This window comes from Xenopus tropicalis, chromosome 4 (genome assembly GCF_000004195.4).
Source record: "Xenopus tropicalis strain Nigerian chromosome 4, UCB_Xtro_10.0, whole genome shotgun sequence".
NCBI classification, from domain to species: domain Eukaryota; kingdom Metazoa; phylum Chordata; class Amphibia; order Anura; family Pipidae; genus Xenopus; species Xenopus tropicalis.
This window is the reverse complement of record NC_030680.2, coordinates 93,745,047-93,769,448: the sequence shown is the minus strand read 5'-3', so window position 1 is coordinate 93,769,448 and position 24,402 is coordinate 93,745,047. Positions and strand designations below refer to the sequence as shown.

The following is a 24,402-nucleotide window of genomic DNA, read 5'->3' as shown; positions in this document are numbered from 1 at the left end:
ATTTAATGATTTAAGGTCTCACTACCAGACTGACACTTTTAAGGATAATAAACACCATAATACTACAGTCTCAAAAATTACCATTAAAAGTACTATGGTCCTAAATGTTATATTTTACCTTGACATGTTTAATTTTAGAGAAAGCTTAATAATAGCTTTAATGCACATTATCAGTTGTGTAATGTTAAGCATGATAGTAGCTTCACAATGGCGTAAGCAGTTATATCACTGGGGACATTAAGTCCAAAGATTGCTTTTTATGGCTAAATATCAACAAGGGAATATGAAACCATTTTACAGTACATAAACAAGGGCACCTATGTGCAAACACTAAATATGCACACTGATAAACAAAGTTAGAACTGTTTTGTATGTATGTATGTATAACTTTATTTATAAAGCGCTACTTATGTACGCAGCGCTGTACAGTAGAATATATTAATATAAACAGGGGTATTAAAATAGATAAATACAAAGTATTACAATAAGCACAAATAAATACAAGATACAGTTTTTGGACAGTAGTTCATCAGAAGCTCATTGAACCTTTTTGGGTGGCTGTTGAGCACAGAGTGCTTGTGCCTCAGGAAGACTATTCATCCAGAACGGCATTATCTAATCTAGTGGTTAGTTGCAGCAAGGTGTTAACAACTTCAGCACTAAGCCATTGCAATGGATTATTCTCATGTTTTACTTACATGCTGGCAATAACAGTTAATATATATCCTTATATTTGTTCATCATATTGCTTTATAACTATTGCTGTATACACCAACAAACAAGACTTAAAAATATATTTGCTTAATGCTTGACATTCCTGTCTCTCTTACCTCATTAGCCTGTCCATACAGCCAGTGGCTGGGAGGGCCTGGAAATGCTTTTAACGCTTTACACATTTCTGTACGCCTTTGGTACAACAGAATTACCTTTACCAATACCGCAGATAGACAAAACACAGCAGCAATGTGCACAACCCCTTTATATATCCACAGAGCAGATAGACTCCAATAAACCCATTGTATGCTGACCCCTTATGGACTTGTTCTGCGTTTTCTTCCTATCTGCATTCCGATCTATGCTGTCAAAGCATGGCATTGCATAAACAGTCATTGGTGTGTGCGAACACTGCCAGCTCTTTTCTTCCTCAGTAACTGTCACTTACACTGCCTTCTAGTGGTGCCAGTTTGTAGCACAATTTTCAGAAAAGAAAGTGTAATTCTAAGCAATGGTTCTGTTTGCATGAAATAAAACTGTTTAAAGTTTTTTGTATATGTAACTGTAATCGAAACTTGTTGTTTTTCCCTTTCTGCCTTTTCAAGACTCTCCTGAAATAACATTGTCAGCTTTCCTCCAGCCAAAACTCCAATTTCCAAAATGCCCTGGATGCTTCTTTATAGGTCTGTTATCAGCTTCAGTTAGATCAGGGCTGTCCAACTGGCGGCCCGCGGGCCGACCCCCCTCTGTGTGGCCCCCCACCTGTCTGGCTGCTTTGATGGCTTACCTTTGTGTATTACCTTTCAATGGTATCAGTACTGAGATTAACTGGCCCCCCTGCATTGCTCACACCTCAGATTCAGGCTGTAATCCCCCTGTATTGTTTAATCATGTAATCCCCTGTACTGTTCACACCTTTTAATCCCTTCTTTGTTTTCCCCCTGCAGTGTTCACACCTCAGGCTCAGGCTGTAATCACCCACATTGTTCCCCTGTTCACACCTCAGACATTCCCTCTGACACATCCAGCATTGTGTCACTGTATGCTGCCTGTGTGTGCAATAGGGCAGGCATAGTATGGCACACATAGGCAGGGGTGGGCAGGAATAGTATGGCACACATAGGCTGGGGTGGGCAGGCATAGTATAGCACACATAGGCAGGGGAGGGCAGGCAGAGTATGGCACCCACAGGAGGGGTAGGGCAAGCAGTACTCTGCCTGCTCTATGCTTCCCCTATGCTGCCTGTGTGTGCCATACTCTGCCTTCCCTATGCTGCCTGTGTGTGCCATACTCTGCCTTCCCTACCCTGCCTGTGTGTGCCATACTCTGCCTTCCCTATGCTGCCTGTGTGTGCCATACTCTGCCTTTCCTATGCTGCCTGTGTGTGCCATACTCTGCCTTCCCTATGCTGCCTGTGTGTGCCATACTCTCCCTGCCCTATGCTGCCTGTGGAAGGTGAACCTGGCAGGGGTTTGTTCCTGGAGTTTGGCATTTGGAAATAGTCATTATATGGTCCCTAAGGGGTGTAATTATATGCTGGGAGGTTGCTGTGCTATGCACAGAAGAGGAGGAGGCACATGGATTTAAGTGTATGACATAATATAATTCTTTCATATATAAATGAAGGGTGATATCCCTTCAGTGAGCACCAACCATTGGGTTTTTGCTGTGTTGCCACCATTAATGTGGGGATGGTCTTAAAAGCTGTTGTGATAACATGGGTGTAGTTTGAAGTTGGTGTGGTTTAAAAAAGGGGAGTGGTCAAAACTGGCTTCCATTATCGGCCCTCCACTATGTAGGCAAGAAAAATTCCGGCCCTCGGTACCACAGAAGTTGGACAGCAGTGAGTTAGATTATTCCAACAGTCAGAACAACCAAGAGAATTGTAATGGACAGACATGATACTACGTTAGATACAGTGACATGTTTTAAAAAAACTAAATGCAAAATAAAAACCTAAAACAGAAAAACATTTAAATGTAACATTTACATTTGTTTTTCACATAAAACATTTAGTAAATGTACAAAATAAACCTGAAAATTGTTAAAGAATGTATCAGGATTTTCAGGCCAAAATCTACCCATAAATGTGTAAGGACCATCTACATTATAAATGGTTTTTGCTTTACTTTTAATTGCTATCTGGTTGTCAGCGGCATTGACATCAACAATCAAAAAATGTATTCATACATGTCTATTGTTACTTTTTATTGCTTATTTTTCTGTAGTGGTCCTTTCCTGTTTTCTTCCATTCTGCCTTCTAAGCACTTGTGCAAGGTGATTTTCAGGGTTCCAGCCAGCACAAGGGTTGGAGACATGTGGCAACCTGTTATTTTCAGTTGTCACATCCTCATGGCAGCACAGATAGCCACAAGGGTGTGGTGGATATGAAGCATACAGCACCCTCCTTTCAGAGGAAGGTTCAGACACCTCTCTCCCCTGCGGTCATGGGGGTTACTGTTTGGTAGTTATGCCACTGCTTCGACACCAAGTCTGGACTGGGATTCAAAATATGACATGATATTTAAAGTGCAGAGAAGCCCAAACAGCCCCCACCAGCCAATAAATAGTAACTGTCTATGGCAGTGATTCCCAACCAGTACCAGTGGCTCAAGAGCAACATTTCAGATGTTGCTCCCAGTGGCCTCAAAGCAGGTGCTTATTTTTGAATTCCTTGCTTAAAGTCAACTTTTGGTTACGCAAAAAACAGCTGTAATGCTAAGCAGAACCTTCTGTAGGCTGCCAGTCGATATAGGTGGTAGAAAATAACAGCCCTTATTTGGCACCCCAGGAACTTTTTTTATGCTTGTGTTGCTTTTCACCTTTTTTTACAGGTTTTTAAAGGTCGGGGACCCCTGGCCTATGCCATCTTACAGCAGCAACTCTGGCATTTGCCAGAGTCCACAGATTGACAGTTCCAAACCATTTTACATAAAGTGCTTGTTTTACTAAACCATTTCTAGTTCCCTCCTCTTGAAAGGAATATTTAGGGGCCCATTCATGAAACCATGAATTTTGTGTGGTTAAAATCACGATTGGAAAAAATTCAGAGAAACCACAATAATTTCTGATGTGCGAAAATGTCAAGAAAATTATTTTCTTGGTCGTACGAAAAAATTGTGGTTGCAATCCGAAAGTAACAACATTTTCGGATCCGAATGATAGTAAACTGTGCGAAAACCTTTCTTGCTTTGAAACCTTACATGCATGATTTTAGAAGCCTTCCATATGACTCAATGGCACTCTACAGATCCAACCTGGCCAAAAGATAGTCATGATATCAAAGCTTGAAAGAATTCTGAAATGTTTGTAGTCATTGCGAAGAATACGACTTTATCGTGGAAGTTAACGAAGACCACAAAAAAGTTGTGGAATTTTTACGAAAATATTGTGGACATAACGAAAAGTTCTATAAATTAGAAAAAATAAATTGTGGTTTCATAAATAGGCCCCTTAGTCACTGATATTTAAGCGTACTTTGGAAACACCATGGATATGCATACTGTATATCACACTCTCAGAGCTGTTAAGTCTTAATGCTTGTTTCTAGGGAAAATCTTGCTGTTTTCACGAAGGGGCTGTGGGGGGGACCGGGTCCGATGGAGAAGAACCAACATAGGGGCAGATTTACTAATCCACGAACGGGCCGAAAGTGTCTGAACGCGTTTTTTCACAATGATCGGTATTTTTGCAACTTTTTCGTATGTCCCACGATTTTTCATCGCCGTTACGACTTTATTGTATATTTTCCGCGACTTTTTCGCCGCTGTCGCAAAAAAAATCGGATTGGTTTTTCCGCAGTTTACAATTGCTCAATACGAAAAATCGCGACGGCGATGAAAAAGGTGAGCAAAATACGATAAAGTCATGACGTCGACGGAAAAATTGCGCAAAATACAAAAAACGCGACAGCGACGAAAAAGTCGCAAAATTTTCGTTTCCGATTTTTTCCCATTCGGGATTCGGATTTGTGGATTAGTAAATGTGCCCCATAGTGTAACTCCCCAAAAATATAGGGGGCATTGACAGCTCTGCCCCTACAGAACTCCAACATTTGAGAATATGGGCTATATCATTTATTTTCTAGACACCTGCAACCTTTAACGAAATGATTTCGCTTTAAGAAGCAATGAAACATATCCTACATTATTCAGCAATTCCGATTAGCCTTATCACTACTGAGCGGTAATGGGATAGCTGCACAACACGCGTTTAAACTATCTTGGAAACTACAGGGAGTTGAGGAAAAGAGGCGTGGCGGGCGGAAGGGGACAGAGAGCTTCCGGTGTGACGTGCATGTAGTCCCTGGGCCATACAGGAACAGTGTTTGTGCAGCTGACAAGCAGGCAAAGTCCTGACACAAGCTGCGGGACACGCCTAACTAACCTTTCTAGGAAGTCTTCCAGGTCTCGATGTGAGTGGCCACCCCAGCCAGCACGGGCAGCGGCCTGGCTTCAATGGGCTCTGGAGCTCTGTCCGCTGGCCCCCCGGCCCCCCCTACACCGCACAAGAAGATGAAAAAGCGAAAGGAACTCAACGCGCTTATTGGTCTCGCTGGAGACGGCGGGAGGAAGAAGGCCAAAAAGGGCAGCGGCCACCGACTGCTACGGACAGAGCCGCCGGCCTCGGACTCGGACACGGATACAGAGGAAGAAGATGAATTCGGCTCATTGGAAGATAGACATGGGCGCTTCGGCAGGTCAGTGTCTCAGTACAGTACTTCCACTCCTGATCCTATAGGCAGTACTTGGTGCTTTCCTTGTATGCCACCAGTGCAGTGAGGTGTAGTTCAACAGTAGCTGAAAGGCCGCCGCAGGGTCATTCTTAAACGCTGATTACAAGCAGTGGCTCTGCTGCCCTTAAAGGGATAAGCAAACAAATTGTATGATAGTGAAATGTGCACTTTATATTTGTATAACATGCTATGGCTGCTAGGGTGTTGACACACAGAGCTACTAGTAGCAGCTACTTGTCATGGCTACTAAAATACACAATGCTGATCCTCTACTGAAAATTGCCGCTATGTGTGTTTTAGGGCCGTGACAGACGGGGAGATTAGTCGCCTGCGACAAATCTCCCTGAAATGCCATCCCACCGACGAGAATGTAAATCACTGGTGGGATTGCATACGTAGCGCCGAAATCGCAGAAGTTTCCTCAACCGCGGCGTATACCATCCCACCGGCAATTTACATTTTCGCTGGCGGGATGGAATTTCAGGGAGATTTGTCGCGGGAGACTAATCCCCCGTGTGCCACAGCCCTTAGCAGAGGAATTCTCAGTATTGTCTATGGCAGGGTATTTCCTGGAGTTTAGTAGCCAAGTAGCTGCACTAGTAGCTCCATGTGTCCCCATCCCTCCCTTGTTCTCTAAGTTTAAGTGGAAAATAAAGCTTTGGGCACGTCAATTTCACATCAATTGGAGTTGTCACATATGCAGCATGCATTCCTTGTAAGACCAGTACTTTTTTTTAATATAAGGGTGAAGACACACAGGGCGATTAGTCGCTGTGACTTTTAATCCAGTCGCGGCAATTTTTCGCCCATAGTGTATAATTGTGTCGCTGCACACATTTTCGCCGTGCGGATTAGTCATTGCAAATTTTTTTAAAAGTCGCCCTGTGTGTCTTCGCCCTTTATGAAGCCTAACGTCTGTTGATGTGGCTTGAATGGATGATTGTGAAGTTGCTACAAACTCTATCACCCGCTTTAACTTGTTTCTTGCAATTGTTCCTTGGGTACTTGACATCGCCAGACAGCAATACAAGGAGCTGGGATCTTAGCCCAATTTATCATTGTAATGGGTAGTGACCCTGTGCTGAAAACTGTACTTTGGAGACATGCCCTTTTTGGGTTTGCCCCCCCCCCCCCAAAAAAAACCACATGATGAGTGTTTTCCACTGTGAATTCTATTCTATAATGCAGTAGCATAATTACTTCAGGTCTCTTGCAAATCTGTCATTTAGTATAATTACATTGTAACATACATAGTAAGTTAGGTTGACAAAAGACATACGTCCATCACGTTCAACCATAATGCCTATATATAACCTGCCTAACTTCTAGTTCATCCAGAGGAAGGCAAATACCCCATCTGAAGCCTCTCTAATTTGCCACTGAGGGGAAAAAATTCCTTCCTGACTCCAAGATGGCAATCGGACCAGTGCCTAGATCAACTTGTACTAGGAGCTTTCTCTGAGCTGGTGCTCCTTTTAGCAGAAGCTTGTTCTGCACAATCCTCTTCCTTTTCTCTGGGCCAGGAAGTGCATGCGCAGTAGAAGGGAAAAAAGCCAGGTTTTGCCTTGCCTGGACTGGAACAGAGATGGAAGAAGATGGTTGAAATGAGCATCTACAGAAGTACCCTGGGCCGGTAAAGTTTTTAGTGAAAATGATCACAGTCCAGGGTATCTGCTAAGCAGGTAACATTTTGGCAATCCCCCATAATTATACCTTTCCATCTCTTTTAAAAGAGGGTGACGTGTATTACCTATTGGTGTTGTGTAGACAGTAGTATTCCAAGACAAGCTGCAATTAGTCTTCATTTAGTCAGGGGTGTGTCTGGTAACCACTGGGAAGTAGTCTGATGACCATTCCTAGCAGAAATACCATAACACACATATGTTTTATATTGTACCAGCCACAAGTCTTGGTAATAATGTACCTTTTGGGGGGCTGACGATATTTAAATATTTATTGAGACTTGGTGATCCACAAGAAGTGTTGTTGTGTGTGCAGTATAACCTCATCCTAAGATGGGCAACTTGGCAGCTTATCGTCCTGTATAAGGGACATTTGGGAGTCCCTGCCCAGTTGAAATCTGGATGAAAACCTGCCACATATTGATTAGTCAAGGTTAAAAATCTGCATCAGTCCTCTCCCAATGGGTCTGTAGGCCCCATTATGATCCAAATTGATCATCCCGATTTAGCCTGCAACATTGGTGGCCAAGTGGGGTAAAGAGGTTGCAGAAGTGTTTATTTAAACCAGGGGTCCTCAAACCTTTTAAACAGGGGGTCAGTTCACAGTCCCTCAAACTGTTGGGGGGCCAGACGACTCAAACTACACCCCCTTCCCCCCCCCCCCCGTATCCTCACCCCTGCCAAATACCTGTCTGTGGTCACGTCACCACGTCACACCAGCCGACACTAATGACGCTGGGACACTGAGACAAACAGGTAGTAGCCAGGGGTGAGGATGCAGCAGGGGCCGGGTAAATGACCTTGGGGGCCGTATCTGGCCCGCGGGCCGTAGTTTGAAGACCCCTGATTTAAACTTTTTTTTTCTCCCTTATGGGACTTCAGATATTTAAGGCCTATTTTCCCCTGCAGCTGTTCATCACTGTGAATTCACCCAGTATGATATTTCTTGGACAGAATAGACAATTCTAAAATAAGTTTCTTTTTAAATCATTTTAAAAATACTTCATGTTATGCTAAATGAGACATTTAAATGTGAATTAAAGTTTACAGAAATATGCAAGTTAAATAGTGACATTTAGCTCGAACTTAAAGCTGTCAATTCTGCTTTCCAGTCAACCCAGTCAAGTTGTTCCCATCTAAGAAAAATACTATCTCGTCTGTTGAGAAGCAGACACTCGGCTGCCCAAATCTAATGTATATCTATAAATAAATGCATGTTAATAGCAATAATATAATAATAATTAGGCCTGTTTTCCTCATTTAAATCAAGTTAGTCCACACAATACCTATATTTCAAAGTCTACAAGCTGGATCCAGGATCTTTCTCACCTTATTTATAGCAGTTCAAACTTCAGCAACCAGTACTCAGTGCAACGTGAAGGTGGGAGCAAAGGCAACAATTTCTTACAGTAATATTGACAATCTAAATAGATAACCATGTGAAGTATGCTCAAGCTTCATGAAAATTCCTTGTTATCAGTTTTTAAGGAATATTTCTATTTGAAAGCATGTGCTTGTGCCAACCAATAAGTTCCATTTATATTATTCAGGTTTTGGGTAGTGGCACCATCCACTCATAGTGACTTCAAGACACTCCAGTGCATTTCAGCACGTCCAGCTTTATTATCTTAACCCCTTCCCTGCTTTACTACATCTTTATAACTTTTTCAGTGCTAAATCCACTTAAAGTCTGCTTACTCTCATTTTGTAATTTTTTCTTTTAAATATAGGGAGCGTATTAAGGAGTTCTTTCTGATTTGAATAGTGTAAATAGTGTATTTGTAAAATAGTGGCTTTAACTTTTATTGGCCATCACCGTGGCTCCCTTTTTCTGCTTTATGTAGTTATGTTAATTTAATCTTACTAAGCATAGCACTTCTTAAGTTTGCAAGCACAGTGTTTGGATTCCTCAGCTCTATCTACTACACATAAGTGAATAAAACAACCTTGATGCTAATTCTGAATTTTTTTTTTTACATTTTGTTGTTTTTTGTTTTTTTTAGGGGAAGCTTTCTACAGTGTTGTAAGATATGCTACCCTCTGTGTGGTTTTGTTGTGTTAGCTGCATGCGTTGTGACTTGCATTGGCTTGGTTTGGATGCAGGTTGTTCTTAAGGAGAACATGGATGCTCTTAAGGAAAAATTCAGAGCAAGTAAGTATCGTGTTTGTAACACATATGGGATCTGTTATCTGGAATGATTTGGATATGATGTCTTTGTATAATGGGTTTTTAGCTACTAAAAATCTTTAAACACCAAACCAAACACCTTATTTAATTCGCTTTCTCACTTTTACAGCATTTCATGGATCAACTTGTATATCAAAGAAGACTACATGTGATTCTCTTTAGGCCAACATACAGCTTTCTAAATATGTCTGAATTCATTTGGAATTCCCGATCTGGAATACATAATATGGTTCTAAACCTGTTAATTAAAAAATATTGATAATAACTGAAATATCATATAAAGCTTTTCAAAAATAGCTGTGTCCTTATTATAAAAAGTCCATTCTTAGAGTATGCCAATAGTATAAGTTTTGTGTAGATTCTTGACATTAAATTGCATAGCATACTTTAGACTGGTACACTAAATACATAGTAAATTCCAAAATATTCACCTATGATCTATATTTTGTAAAAGTAGACATCCCCTTGAATTGCAAACCTAATACAAAAAAATTGAGTGTTACCGGAAAAAATACTCTTACTTAACTGTCAAATAAAATATTAAAGGGGTGGTTCAGTTTAGTAATAACTTTTTTACAGTTATTTCTTGGCACAAAACAACCATTTTACTAATTTAAATTCATTATTTAAAATTTGCTGAGAAAACAGACCCACAGAATGCTCTTCAGTGATGATTGTCACATGCAACTAGAGCATTTTTTCTGTTTGTTTTTTTTTTTTTAAAAAAAAAGGTTGCGAGGATGCTGAGCACAGTTTTATTACACTAAACATCATGATAGCGTAAATTTTGTATGAAAGGTGAATTACCCCTTTAAAGCCAGGAATGTGGCTTCTAGAGACCCCAAAATATAATGAGTGCATTCATATTCTTGCATAACGCATTGGCCCCTGCAAACAAACTCAATTTTAGTTGTATATGCATAGTGAAAACCTGAAAAAAATATATTTTTTTTTGTGAAAAATACCAATTCAGAATTATTCAAAAAGTGTAACTCTTTGTACACACAATAACTGTACAGCAAATATTTGCTAAAATTAGTTTGTAAAATCGGTGAATAGTTGACAGTTTGAAGAATCTTTCACATGCTCCAGGATAGACAAACACTTAAATATGGATATCCTGGTCCTCTGAATACTGTGATACCACACATGCATATGATTATTTAAGCTACATTGCATGAAGAGATGATTCTTGGGCTCATACCTATTACACATGTGGGCATTTTATGCTTTGTGAGCACCCCTAACAGTATAGTCATTTAGAGATCCTTCACATACTAGGAAAATTCCAGAATATTTAAATATGTATCTACTCAAAACTAGAAACTTAGACCCTTTCCCAAACATAGTGGAGCACAAGATGTCGGATATGCCTGTACCATACTTTACAAACTACAATAATGTCTAGCAGACATAGTGCAGTTATTTTTTTATATTTTAGATTCCAAAGATTCTGGGATTTTGTCACTTGAATAGTTTAACTCAGTACCACCATACATAAAATTCATGCCTGTAAAACAAACATGGATACTTTTGTGTGTGCACCGTAAATGGTGACACTTAAACAGGTTAAAGAATGTTTCCGTTAATATATGTGTCAAGATGTAGCAGGTTGTGCAACTGTTAATCTATATTTTTCTCCTTGGTGTCTTTAAACAATAGAGAACATGCACTGATGCTTTTTGATTGTTTTACCCTATTTTGTAGTGGAATCCAATCAGAAGAGCTCTCTAGAAGAGCTTCCAAAGATAAATGAAGATTTGCTTTCAAAGCAAAAATATCTGGAGGATATCATGACTGGGGAGAAGGGACTAAATAAGCTCTGGACTAATATTACTGAGATGAATAAGCAGGTATGTGATCCTTCATACTGGTCTGTACGTTTGAAGCTCATAACACTTCCTTCTGTATATGAAAGATTAAATGTAAATTCACGGGTGTTTTTAACAATTTACTTGCTGGTGCTGTAGACTTTACTGTTTCTGGTTTCCTGTTTTGCTGGCAAGAGCAAAAGAGCCAGTCACAGAAAAGAGCTTATTGATGCAGTCATCACAATCCACCTTAGTTGGGCACATCAGAGGAAAGACCCTTTCGGTGAAATCGCCAAACCAGAGGATCTTCTAGTGTATGGCCATCTTTATCTGGCAAAAAATTGGCCAAATATCTATTGGGAAGGTATAAAAATGATGTCAGATAAGGACAACATCACGTCTAAGCAGTCTTTATCTGATGGCCTCTGTAGGTCACTTATGTTGCAAGGTAAGCAACATGTATGACCAACATTAATACTTAGGGGGAGATTTATTAAGACACAAACGCTCCGAGCGTATTTTTGCGACTTTTTCGTACACTTGCGCGAAAAATTCGGAAAGGTTCTGCCGCTGTTTACAGCCGTTCAGTACAAAAATTTTGTGACTTTCGGATCACCAATACGATATTATCATGACTAATACGATTTTTTCGTAAGCATTTTCATGATATTTGCGATCTTCAGAAATTATCGTATCTTATCCGAGTTTTTCCCATTCGGGATTCGAACTCTTGTTTTAATGAATCGGCTCCTAAGTGTCATCTAAAGTGGTATAAACATCATCACAAATTTTTGGAGCAATGAATCATGTTTCACCATCTGGCAGTTAGGAGAATGCACCTTACCTAGAGTTAGAGCCCTGTTTCCAGTGTAAGCAAACCTTAACTCTACAGAGTACAATGATGTTCTTGTTAATTTTGTGCTGGGGGTGGCCCTTTTCTGATTCAGCAAAACAATGTACCCATGCACTAATTAGAATTAGTTTGCAGAAATCATAGTGGATGAGTTTGACTGGCCTGCAGAGAAACCAGCCTTAGCCATGTGAGCACTTGTACGATATATTGGAGTGAACTTTAAACCAGGATGAATGGAAGCAAATGCTACCAACAGTGTTCCAACATCTATTGGAAAGCCTTTTCAGAGGAGTAGGGGCATTTTTATATTAAAACCCTTTTTAGTGGGATGAAAATTTATTATTCAATTTGGCCACACATATATGGTTAAATTACATAGATCTCAATTTCTGGCCCATGTGGCCGAGCAGGGGGATCTTTTGTGTTTGTCTTACTCAGGGTTGGCTGGTGACCCCATACATGTGCCAGTGTCAGTCATACACAAACCTGCCTCTGTTTGGGCATTCAACTTTGATGGGATTGAAAATATAAGACTTGGTTTAGCTGTTTGGCTCTGTCTTGCTACTGTTTAAATTTGTTACATTTAATATTCTTGTTACATTTTCTATGGTCTTGTTTTAAAATTACTTGCATCTTTCAATGAAAAGAACAAAGGAATTGTTAAAAGGATGCTAGCAGGAAACCCAGCAGAATGGCTCTTTCATGACCCCCAGGAAAGAGATTGCTATTTTTTACTGGGTATAAGGAATTGTAATTATATTCAAGATTACAAGCTGCACCTGGAGTATTGTTATGTGTAAAATACAAAAATCTAGTAGCCTAGACACAATTGAAAGTATTGTAAAGATTATATGGTTTCAGGATACAAAACCATTTTTTGCTCACTTTTACAATGGTGTGTATAAAACAAAATCACCACTCATGTTACTATAAATCTTGCATATATTATAAACTGTTGTTAAAAACTGCGCAGATAACTTCTTCCACATGTAAAGCAGTCGGTCAGTAATGAGGGTAGTTGATGGAGGTACAAAAACCAAACAATGTAAATCTTTGAATGAACCTAAACCAGAAAAGAAGATGGCAGTGTCTTCAACCCAACGAATGGTAACATATGTTTTTGACTGCATATAGGAGTCTTCCTGCTATCCCGTTAAAATATGGAGAAAATAACTTTGCAGGGCATTTTTCTTCTTTCTTTTGTCCCACTGTTTGTCCCATTAAAAAAAGAAAAAACATGGTTGATGAGTTATTGTGCGACTGTGTTAATTGTAAGGAACTGCTTTGTACAACATTGCTTTAACCTCCAAGTTTCCCTTCCTTGATTAATGTAAAAAAAATAATAGATTGTCTACCTGATCTCTCAGCAAAAATCCATTGCTATTCATACAGAAATAACCTATTTGTTTCCAATCCCATATTACTTCATTATATTCCTTCCTTTATTTTTCCGTTGTGCAGTAAAGATTTTTCTTTTGAGTTCCTATGTGCTTTTTCAGGTTTAATTATAGTAATGTAGTAAAATTCTGTATTATTAAATGAAAAATTATACAGGGCTCATTTTTTCTTGCATTTCTCCAAGGTGTAAAAAAAAAAAAAGATACACACACATATATAATTTTTTTTTTAAATATATTATTTATTTATTAACCAGGACTTTCATTGGGAATAGGAAACAAACAGCCTCCAGAAACAAACACACACATATACACACATATATACCCCATCCAAAATGGCTGCCAAATGGTTACTAGGCAACTTTAAATGCTGACAGAGCTGTAATTATGCTATAGTGACACAACACATTAATTTATCACTGTTATTGATCAAATGGAGGAGTAGATACATCAAAAAGTGCAGGGAGGGTGTGTACAGACGAAATGGAGTGTAGGCACAAAACCTGCTGATTTAAGAAGCGCTTAAGTTTATTACCTGTATGAGTCAAAGTGAGAGGGATCGCCAGTATCCAATATAAATTGCAGTTGTGAGTGTGTTAACATACCAAACCTATGTAGTCTTTTGAAGCTGACATTGTTACTAGGCACGATAGGCATACCTTATATAACCGGGTTCACTGCATAATTAATTGCCTGTGTACATACCGCATCCAGCTATATCAGCAGTGTTGAAAGGAGAATAATGCATACCAAGTTACCTGATGTACCAGGTTCCTAAGACTTATTGACCAACACACAGCCAGTTAGTATATACTGAGGTTAGATGTAAAAAAGCAACCTCTTATGTACCTGACAGGCCAGGCAAAGGTACACTTTAGGGTTCCTGGTGACGGTAATATGACACAAAGCTCTGTAGTTGCTAAGGCTCTTACAGTATTTAATGAGGAAACTGCCAACAGGCATAGTTAGCAGCAGTGTGACCCATCTATAGGTATTGCAGGAAAGGGATAAAGGAGAAGCCGAGATTGATTAAAAAAAACTGCAATGGCACATAAGTTAATATCAAAGTCAGTATACATAATGTGCATGTATATAGTCATGTATAAAGTACACAAAGTAAATATGGTTTATGCTTATAGGATTCATATAAATATTTTGTTATAGTGTGCTGTGAGACCTTATAACAGATGCCAAAACTTTGAATTCTTATTGCATTTTTTTTTTTAAATTATTTATAATGTCTGAAGGGTACTGTCAAGCCTGGAGCTGATTTGGTTTGTGTGCCCTATTAGAATTTGACTGGAATGTGTCATCTGTTTCAGTTGCCAAGAGTGTGTTACCACATTATGTTAGGACTTTTGGCCAGATTCAGTTCCATGAGAAAACATTATTTTATGGTTTATTACCTGAAAATGTATGCACAAGTTTCAATTAATTCAGTTCCAGATTTTCCCATAGATTTTGGGCTTTCATGTGATAAGCAGAAATAATTTGTTCTCATTGAATTGTATCTCACTCTTTGGGAAAATCTGGAATTGAATTAGGAGATAAGCTTTTCTCATCAGGTTGAATCTGGCCCTTTATGCACCAGAGTTTCCTCCAGTATCAGTTATTTTTTTTTTTTTTTTTTTTTATAAACTCATGAATGACTTTTAGCTATATCATATGTTTGGCACTTATATACATTTTATGGATCACTGTTCAAGACTTTGCTTAAACTTTTTTTTTTATTGTTAGATTGCTGTGCTGACCTCTGCTGTAAACCATCTGAAAGCCACAATAAAATCCGCTTCTGAGCTTATTAATCTTCCTAACACAATGGCAGAACTGCAGAAGGTAAGCATTCATTGTCCAGTCTTATATTTCTTCTGAAAGAGAGTCAGAAAAACAGGAAGCGTTTTGTTTTTAAAAATGTTTTGAAATGTGTATTGTACCATAGTTAATCCTGTATATAAGGGTTTTTTACCTCTTTTTTTTTTTTTGCATTTTAAATTTTGTTTTACATATAAGGAATGTGCTCTAAAGACCTTATTGTTTAATAGAATTGTATAAGATGTCTGGCTTTAGAGTAAGGCGCGCACACAGGTGTATGTCAACTGAAACATTTGCCTCAGAATTAGAAATGCAATAATTTCTCAAACTCACACTGCAGTCACAGGAATGTTAAATAAAAAGATCAAAGTTTGCCCTCTCTAGTAACCCCTAATGGCCATTGTTTATTATTTATAGTAATTAAATGAAAGAAAATATTTGATTAATTCCTATTAGTTGCCAGACCTGTTCAATCTTTTGCCATTAAATTAATTAACATATTTGACTGGAGGAAGGAAATATCTGATTAATTGAACCAGACAATTATGTTATTAAGTTTTAATCTGTAAGGCAGGTAGTTCCACAGATCATGAATTGGCTGTTCAGTATAAATCCCAGCACATCATAAAGAGGCTGTGCAGGATTCTTTGTTTTTGGTGGTTTCCTTCTGGCATGTCCTTTCCCCATAGGCTTAAAGGAATGTGAGAAGCTTCATGTGACCTGTGAATGGGTGTTCTAGCTATTAATAACATGGACTGCATTTGTCACATTTTTCTTCACTGTGACTGATTTTCAGTTGCTCCAATCTTGTTCAGATGCATAGTTATGAGATGCAGCCAACTTTTATTAACCCTGTTGTTGTTATTATTACTGACCCTACAGGATGGTACTATGTTGTATGCAGAGTGGTGACATTTTAGTATATGTTTTTTAGGTGATGTTTGTTACAAGTGCCTTATTTCTACTGGACACAATTGGTCATCCTAAACTTAACTCGCTTGACATGTTAAGTGGTCCCATTAAATTACAGTTTTTTTTTTCTGGGTAGTTTGTGAATCAATAATCTACTCTCTACTTTTTGCAGTCTTGTTGAACTCTGCTTTTACTAGCACACTAGAGCCCTTCTCTAATAGGGATTTTACATTGGATGCAGTGCAGTAACCAGTTTCTCATCTTAGTTTATTATTGATTCAAGTGCAGTTTGTCACAGTAGGGATATATGTTCTTCCTGTGGTATGGTTTAACGAAGCTTACATTTTTCCTTGTTGCTTTTTCAGAGTGTTGCCACCTTGGGTAACACATTAACCAGTGTTCACAATGATGTAGAAACGATGCAGGCAGTCACTGAAGAGCAAAAGAAGAAAGTAGAAACATTGCAAAAAGATATGGTAAGTTCACACTTTTAAACTATTACAGCATATGTCTGAGGTGCCACTATACCTTCTTTTTTAATGTTTTTTTTCCCTTAGTAATTGTGTAAGAATAAAAATATTTATGACTAACCCCCATATGTGATAAATTGCACGAAATCTGCTTTTAAAAAGGTGACCAGTAAATTCTGACTTCAGATTAGTTGGTATGGGTCACTGCTCCTGGGAAAACATTGTGCCTTTTATTATATAAGCCCATAAATATGTGATTTGTACCTTTTGAACTTTTTCAAATTTGCAGTTTTAGGCTCATGGCCAATGTGGAGACTAGTCACACGTGCTTAATCTTGGCTACCACAGGTAACTAACCTCCCCTAAATGCCTTTCCACCAGCAATAAAGTGAATCGCCAGTAGAAAGTCATACATGTCACTTAGTTTTCCAGAGTTTCCTGCAGTAGGAAACATTGTGCGACTTTAGAAAAATGAAGCAATTTTTCACCAGTGAAACAAAATGAATCACCAGTGATTCATTTTGTTGCAGGCAGAAAGGCGTTTAGGGGAGATTAGTCGCCCAGGGTAGCAAAGATTTAACTGCAGGTTGTCGGATATCAGCCTTAATTATTCCTATGTTTTATTGTGTGGCTGCAGCTTTTCCTTATCATCTCCCATTTCCCTCTTACTGTTTAGGGATGTAGCCAGGTATTTTGATAACTGAGATACCATGGCTTTGTCTCATTTACCTGTTTATTGGCAAATTCTGTAGGGCTAGTAATTATATATATATATATATATTTTACAAATGGTTATATGTACTTGAACCAGCAGGATGTCCTATTCCTCCAGAACTCTGTTGATGATATGAATACCACTTTGCAACAGTATCAAAGACAGAATGATTTTAAATTGTACAGTGTTGACAGCGTACTCTCAAATTTAACCCAAAGAGTTGCCCTCTTTGAACATGAACTGCATTTTGCAAGCAAGAGAGAGAACGTGTCTCTCAATTCGGTAAGTGTGATCAATGAAAGGTAATTTACTTTGATTCATAATAAAGCCAGACATTCCATAGGGGCTATCCTTGAAAGGCACCTAGCACATGGGTCGATTCTGAGTGGTTTGTAGAACTAGCCATTGTATTCAAATGATAATTGCATCACAATGGGTGCAGGCAATTTCTATAAAAATAAATGGGGGCTATGGGTTTTGTCACCCACCCATCAAGATGGAAAACACTTTGGGCCATTACCCTAAGGGTGGATTGTTAAAATATTGTGATATTTGCCAGTAGGTGGTTGACATAATTGTTCTCTAACTGGTTAAATCAGTATTAGTGGTGATAAACTCTGGTGTCCTATTCATATGTGTTGTGGTTATCTTAAAGGGACATTATATACTGCTAATTAACAAAAACAGAACCAACTGAGTTACCTAACTAGCACTAACTAGCAATGTAGTATAAAATTAAAACACTGTCAGGGTGTAGTATTGCAATGTCAGCATGTAATAAAGAACTGTGATGCTGTGCTCTGAAACTGTGTCTGTTTCTACATGCCTAAATAAGGTAATAATATTGCAGGTATTTGTATTTCTTTCACTTCCTACAGTTCACCTTATTTCCTGTTCAGAATTGTGTTTTGCTATTGTATAGGAGATAATTGGAAATGCAAACAAAACTGTATTTTTATGGCTTTAGGTAGACAGTACAACATCCCCATCAACCGTAGCAGATCCTGCAAACAAAACAACTCAGACAGAATTTTCCCAGGTAAAGAAAACCAAATGATTCATTTTGTTTATGTAACGTTACTTATGAAATCATGTGCAATATTAATGTGTAGCAGCAGCACCTAATACTAACTACAAGGGGATGCAAATAACTGCTTAAGCTTATGTGTTTCAGGTAAGAAGTGTTGTATGTGTGCATGGATCAAAATAGCAAGTTCAGGCCTTAGACTATGTGAGTTTCCTAAATTGTGGGGCTGCACTTCGGGGGTTAAAGGGTGAGATTGATAAGTGAATACTTATTTACGCCTGGGATTCCACTCTGAAAGTCATTTCAGGTGAAATTTGTGATGTAGAAATTCTCACCACAAAGGGGAGAAGAAACAAATGCACTCATGCAAAAACCTGGGGGATGCACATTTTAGTCACCTTTTCCAGGCTTGGAGAGTCTCTAATTAATTTACATTTTTTTTTAGAAAGTGCAGTCAGCCCTTGCTAAATGGGCAGCCAGTCACAGTATGGGTCTCTCCTTTCATGAAGATGCACATTATAAAACAACTCTGGTGCTTTTGTAGTATGGTAGCAGTGGAAGGGAAGCAAATCAGGGCTTTCATGATATAACGTTTTCATTTGTTTTCTTTTATATAAACAGAGTAGTGCAGCTCACAATTTCAGGGACTGTATATTGTATAAAAATATCTGGTGGAGGTTGTAGTTATTAAAATAAAAATTAATTACCTATGTAAATATTTGTTTAATTTCTTTTAAGAAGGTCCCTGGCAGTGGGCAGCCATCAACACTTCAGCAGAAGCTGCAGCTTATTCACGCCCTGACAAACCAGCCAGAAATTGGCAAGCAAGGGGTGAAAGACCCATCAGGTGAGACACTTGTTTGTTTACTGTTAAAATATAACAGATCATAGAATCTACAAGTCATGGAATGAAAAGGTGATTTTACATCTGCTCCTTCATTCCTTGCTCCTAGGCAAAAAGTGTGAGGGAACTAGTTAGCTCTGGGATCTGATTACTAGAATAGTAAAACTGGTGTTTCTGACCACTGATCTCTGCAGGTTTTATATGATTTTATTGCTTTTTGTTTTGTTCAAGGTTACATGGTGGTGTAAATAATTATGTGCTGCAAATGTACATGTTCTTAACCACTACTGACAAGTTCCTCCTCTGTCTGTGTAGAGAATATGGTACTGAGGGCAAGTACACTAAGCAGCCCAACGAAAATTGAATGTCAAATTCTAAATCTAGATGTTTAATGCTGTTTAAAAATTCAGGTGGTGAGGCTTTGCCATCACAAACTACCCTTACAAGAATGGCACCAAGATCTGTCGGTTGGTCTGGGCAAAAATTACCAGGAATTTCCACAGAAAAAGGTAAGACTGTGCTGCTGATAAAGTTCTCAATGTTTGCCAAAGGCATAATAGCCTATGCCTTTTTTCAGTGAGTGCGGAATTGTTATAGTTTGTGAGTATTTTTTGAGGTTAAAAATTCACATCAATTTTGTACGTATTTACTTCTGGATGAAGAAGTTAAAGCTCATCCATTCCATTCAGTTTTATTAATTCTTCTGAGGCAACTAAACCAGTCTCTGGATAAGTTGTTTACCATCCATATTAATAATACAGGTATGGGATGTGTCATCTAGGAAGCTTCAAAATATTGAGAAAACCATATCCCATAGTGTCCCATGTCATCTTCATGTTTTTGCTTGATAATAACTAAGCTTGTATAAATACACGTTGATCTTAAAACAGTCCTATTGGTTAAAATGTTTTTATTGTGGCCTTAAGGCATGGTGCCCCATATTAAGGAAATTCGTTTGATCTATAGATCCTATAATAGTCACTTTGGATTCATCAAATGTAAATTATACAACAATTCTGTTTTAGTTTTTCCATCCCTGACATACGAATGTACTTAAAGGGGACATATAACATAATTTTTTTCAATGCAGTAAACCATGTAAAATAGAAGTGCTTTTATTTTAATACCTTTGGGTTTAAATATGTCCATAACTGCTTGAAAAATATGCTCTATCCAGACTCTTTGCCAGCTTCCGGGTTAGACTCTTCAGTATGTGGCTCTGAGCCGCCGCCCTGATAGACTTCAGTAAGGCAGCCTCACCTACTTAATGTGCAGTGAATATGCATAGGGTGCACAAGCAGAGAGAGACACAGAAGGAGGAAACTAGGAGGGGTTTTCCCTGCTACTGTTCAGTAAAGCCTGTCAGTCAGTGCTATGACCACTCCCTGTGGGAGACAGGGAGACACTCCCATGTTTCATTTTACTCTGGCTTCTGATTAGAGGTTGTGTATGCAGCTCTCATATAATGACAGTTTTAGGAGGTAAAATGCTTTCAAAACATCTTTCTTTCTGCATCATTTCACACTTTAAGGGATGAATATTATAACTGAATATGAACTTTATATAAAATGTCTCCTTTAAAGTACTTGTTTGCATGGTTGGTTCAATAAGGTCTTTGACACTGCACTTTTTTCCCTTTTTCCTTTATATAATGTAGTAATCTGCTTTTACATTCCCTTTTTTACACATGTAGATCTTGAAGACCTTTTTAACAGGTCAGTGAAGGATGTCAAAGGGCAGCTGTCATACAAAGAATTAGAAACCCTACTTGGTCCCGGTGTGCCCTCATCTGGATATCTCAAGCAGTTTGATGCAGATGGGGATGATCTATATTCCATTGCAGAACTGAAAGCACTTTTAAGTGCACAGCAGTGACAGCTCAACAGCAAAAAATATACAGGCAGAATAAATGGATTCCTTTCCATATTCTTCCAAGATGTCTCTTATAAAGATTTTCGGAGCTTGAAGTGACATTGCTTGTTTCATGTTTCTTTTAAGACAATTTTATAACCAGTTGTAATGGATGCAAGACATTCTGGAGGCAGACATCCTTGTGCTTTTAGATTATACGTATACAGTTCCTACTCCCAGTGCCCTCCCCATTTTAAATTTAGATTCCTAATTTTATAGTTACAAATACTTGCCTTAAATTAGGAAACCGCACTTTACAGAGCATGGAAGTGTTCCTTGATGGGAGGACCTCTGACATGAAGAATTCTATGCACACACAGAGCTTAGAGCTGCAAGGAGCAAACACCACATTTGTAGGTTCCAGTGTGTGTGCCTTGGAAGAAATGACACTGATGTGTGAATGTGCATACAGCTTTACTGTACCGTCTATGCCTTTCTGGGCATCAAGCATGTTTTCTTATTGGCAATCACGTGGGCATACCCAATGGCGTATGAATGTACAGCACTGAAAACATTACTTCATAATCTGTACAGTGTGCTCAGGATACAGGGAGTCTAAACGCAATTTGACCCTCATGCTGGACAAATAACTGCAATGAATACTGCTTTATTTAATTTTCCTTGTGAATTAATGGCTTGTTTTTCATACAGAATAACGGCATCTTTTACACTCTTAGAATGCAGGTAGCTATGAGTGTGTGGCTAACCAGTTATTCTTTCCCATCAATAACTTACCAGCTGTAACTGTTTAGCAGATGTAGCTCAGTAACTAAGCTATATGCAGTGTGATCACAGCTGCTGTTTATATTATTTCATTATCTTCTGGAGCTGAAAGTAATAACTATTCTGCAATGTAGGTCATGCTCACGGAAAAATACTTAGTTTCTTCAGAATTTTCAAGATCATTTTTAAATGCAATGTAAAATATGAAATCATACCAGTCAGATATGTAAATGTCTTTAATAAATTATTTGTATAGTTGGAATGGTTTCAGAGTTACTGTCCTTATAAACTTGAATGTATTTAATATATATGACATGAGTAATAATAGGTGCTAAATGGTGTTGCTTGTCACACGAGTAATTGAAACTTCTGTGTTATTTTAAATGTCATTTACAATCTTTCAAGGAAGTTGGTTATTTGTAAATACTGTAAAGCCTGCACTGGCTTTTTTGCGTTCATAGTCATAACCAGAAAAGATAAAAAGGGACAAACGTATTCAAATACACACACAATATATTTCTTTTTTTTAATAGCAATTACATTTACAAACAATTTTTTAAAGGGGAGCTAAACCCAAAAAAATATGGGTAGGAATGGCATATTTTATATACTGATATAATAGTGAAATGTTCCAGGGATAACGGGTATAGAAACTAGCCTCTTCCACTGCCAGTGTATATCAACATAACAAAATAGAGACAATACAGGTATTATCTTTATTTTATATACAGAACTCTTTACACCAGCCTACATTTTCAGAATCTCTATAACAGAGAAATATTGAGTGTTGGTAGCACTTCACATGTTCAGTGTTCTCTGGGCAGCTGTTGTGATGCTGAAGGCAGGGGTCCCCAAACTTATACCTGTGAGCAACATTCAAATGGAAAAAGTGTTGGGGAGGAACACAACCATGAAAAATTTTTCTTTGATGCCAAATAAGAGCTATGATTGGTTATTTGGTATCCCCTATGTGGACTGGCAGCCTACAGGAGGTACTGTGTAGGCACACCTGATTTTTATGCAGCCAGAACTTGCCTCCAAGCCAGGATTTAAAAAAAAACAAAAAAACAAGCACCTGGTTTGGGGGCACTGAGAACAACATCCAAGGGGTTGGGGGGCAACATGTTGCTCACAAGCCACTGGTTGAGGATCACTGTGCTAAGGTGTAGTCAGACTCTTGTGTTGTACAGGGCTAAATATTAAATTCTAATGCAAATGACAGGTTTCAGAGCTGCAATGTAATGAGAATCTGTATTAATTGCTAATTAAATTTGCATGACCTTTATAATATATATCGGTGCTGGTCAAAAAATTCAATAGGCAAACAGAGTACCGCACACACAGGGACTTTATGAAAAAACAAAAAAGGTTTATTGAAAGAGATCCGACGTTTCGAGCACCAAACTGTGCTCTTCCTCAGGGACAAACCAAACCAGGTTTGCCTATTGAATTTTTTGACCAGCACCGAGGGCATTTGCTTGCCTGAAGGGTGTGCTACTTTCTGTTTCTGTATATATGTATATATTACATTACATTACATTAACATTTATTTATAAAGCGCCAACATATTCCGCAGCGCTGTACAATAAGTGGATATGTATGTATATATATATACAGTGGTGTGAAAAACTATTTGCCCCCTTCCTGATTTCTTATTCTTTTGCATGTTTGTCACACTTAAATGTTTCTGCTCATCAAACACATTTAACTATTAGTCAAAGATAACACAAGTAAACACAAAATGCAGTTTTTAAATGAGGGTTTTTATTATTTAGGGAGAAAAAAAATCCAAACCTACATGGCCCTGTGTGAAAAAGTAATTGCCCCCTGAACCTAATAACTGGTTGGGCCACCCTTAGCAGCAATAACTTCAATCAAGCGTTTGCGATAACTTGCAACAAGTCTTTTACAGCGCTCTGGAGGAATTTTGGCCCACTCATCTTTGCAGAATTGTTGTAATTCAGCTTTATTTGAGGGTTTGATGGTATGATGTTCTTTTTCTGAAATGCTGTTACTTTTACGCCAGATGTAACGGGACACGCACCTTCCAAAAAGTTAAACTTTTGTCTCGTCGGTCCACAAGGTATTTTCCCAAAAGTCTTGGCAATCATTGAGATGTTTTTTAGCAAAATTGAGACGAGCCATAATGTTCTTTTTGCTTAAAAGTGGTTTGCGCCTTGGAAATCTGCCATGCAGGCCGTTTTTGCCCAGTCTCTTTCTTATGGTGGAGTCGTGAACACTGACCTTAATTGAGGCAAGTGAGGCCTGCAGTTCTTTAGATGTTGTCCTGGGGTCTTTTGTGGCCTCTCGGATGAGTTGTCTCTGCGCTCTTGGGGTAATTTTGGTCAGCCGGCCACTCCTGGGAAGGTTCACCACTGTTCCATGTTTTTGCCATTTGTGGATAATGGCTCTCACTGTGGTTCGCTGGAGTCCCAAAGCTTTAGAAATGGCTTTATAACCTTTACCAGACTGATAGATCTCAATTACTTTTGTTCTCATTTGTTCCTGAATTTCTTTGGATCTTGGCATGATGTCTAGCTTTTGAGGTGCTTTTGGTCTACTTCTCTGTGTCAGGTAGCTCCTATTTAAGTGATTTCTTGATTGAAAC

At 38.5% G+C, this 24,402-nt stretch overlaps 1 protein-coding gene across 6 annotated transcripts; it reads left to right on the top strand.

The window, feature by feature from the left end:
* The first annotated feature begins 4,960 nt into the window (after window positions 1-4,960).
* On the top strand, window positions 4,961-22,056 carry efcab14 (EF-hand calcium binding domain 14). 6 transcript variants are annotated; one of them, XM_004913991.4, is made up of 10 exons: window positions 4,961-5,413; window positions 9,135-9,283; window positions 11,027-11,172; window positions 15,118-15,216; window positions 16,470-16,580; window positions 17,407-17,571; window positions 18,257-18,328; window positions 19,058-19,163; window positions 19,571-19,669; window positions 20,854-22,056. In XM_004913991.4, exons 1-10 carry the CDS (start codon window positions 5,172-5,174, stop codon window positions 21,033-21,035), a joined length of 1,371 nt encoding a protein of 456 aa, XP_004914048.1. In that variant the 5' UTR covers window positions 4,961-5,171; the 3' UTR covers window positions 21,036-22,056. The 6 variants fall into 6 exon arrangements, with proteins under 6 accessions (XP_004914048.1, XP_002931453.1, XP_004914047.1 ...); XM_002931407.5 differs by having other exon boundaries at window positions 4,962-5,413; window positions 19,055-19,163; XM_004913990.4 differs by having other exon boundaries at window positions 4,962-5,413; window positions 17,389-17,571.
* The last annotated feature ends 2,346 nt before the right edge of the window (window positions 22,057-24,402 follow it).

Coding starts and splice junctions, on each gene's coding strand:
- efcab14 (XM_004913987.4), top strand. CDS start 5,172: ATGGGCTCTGGAGCTCTGTCCGCTGGCCCCCCGGCCCCCCCTACACCG. Junction 15,217..16,469: donor CAATGGCAGAACTGCAGAAG/GTAAGCATTCAT, acceptor TTGCTTTTTCAG/AGTGTTGCCACCTTGGGTAA. Junction 18,329..19,054: donor CTCAGACAGAATTTTCCCAG/GTAAAGAAAACC, acceptor ATTTCTTTTAAG/AAGGTCCCTGGCAGTGGGCA.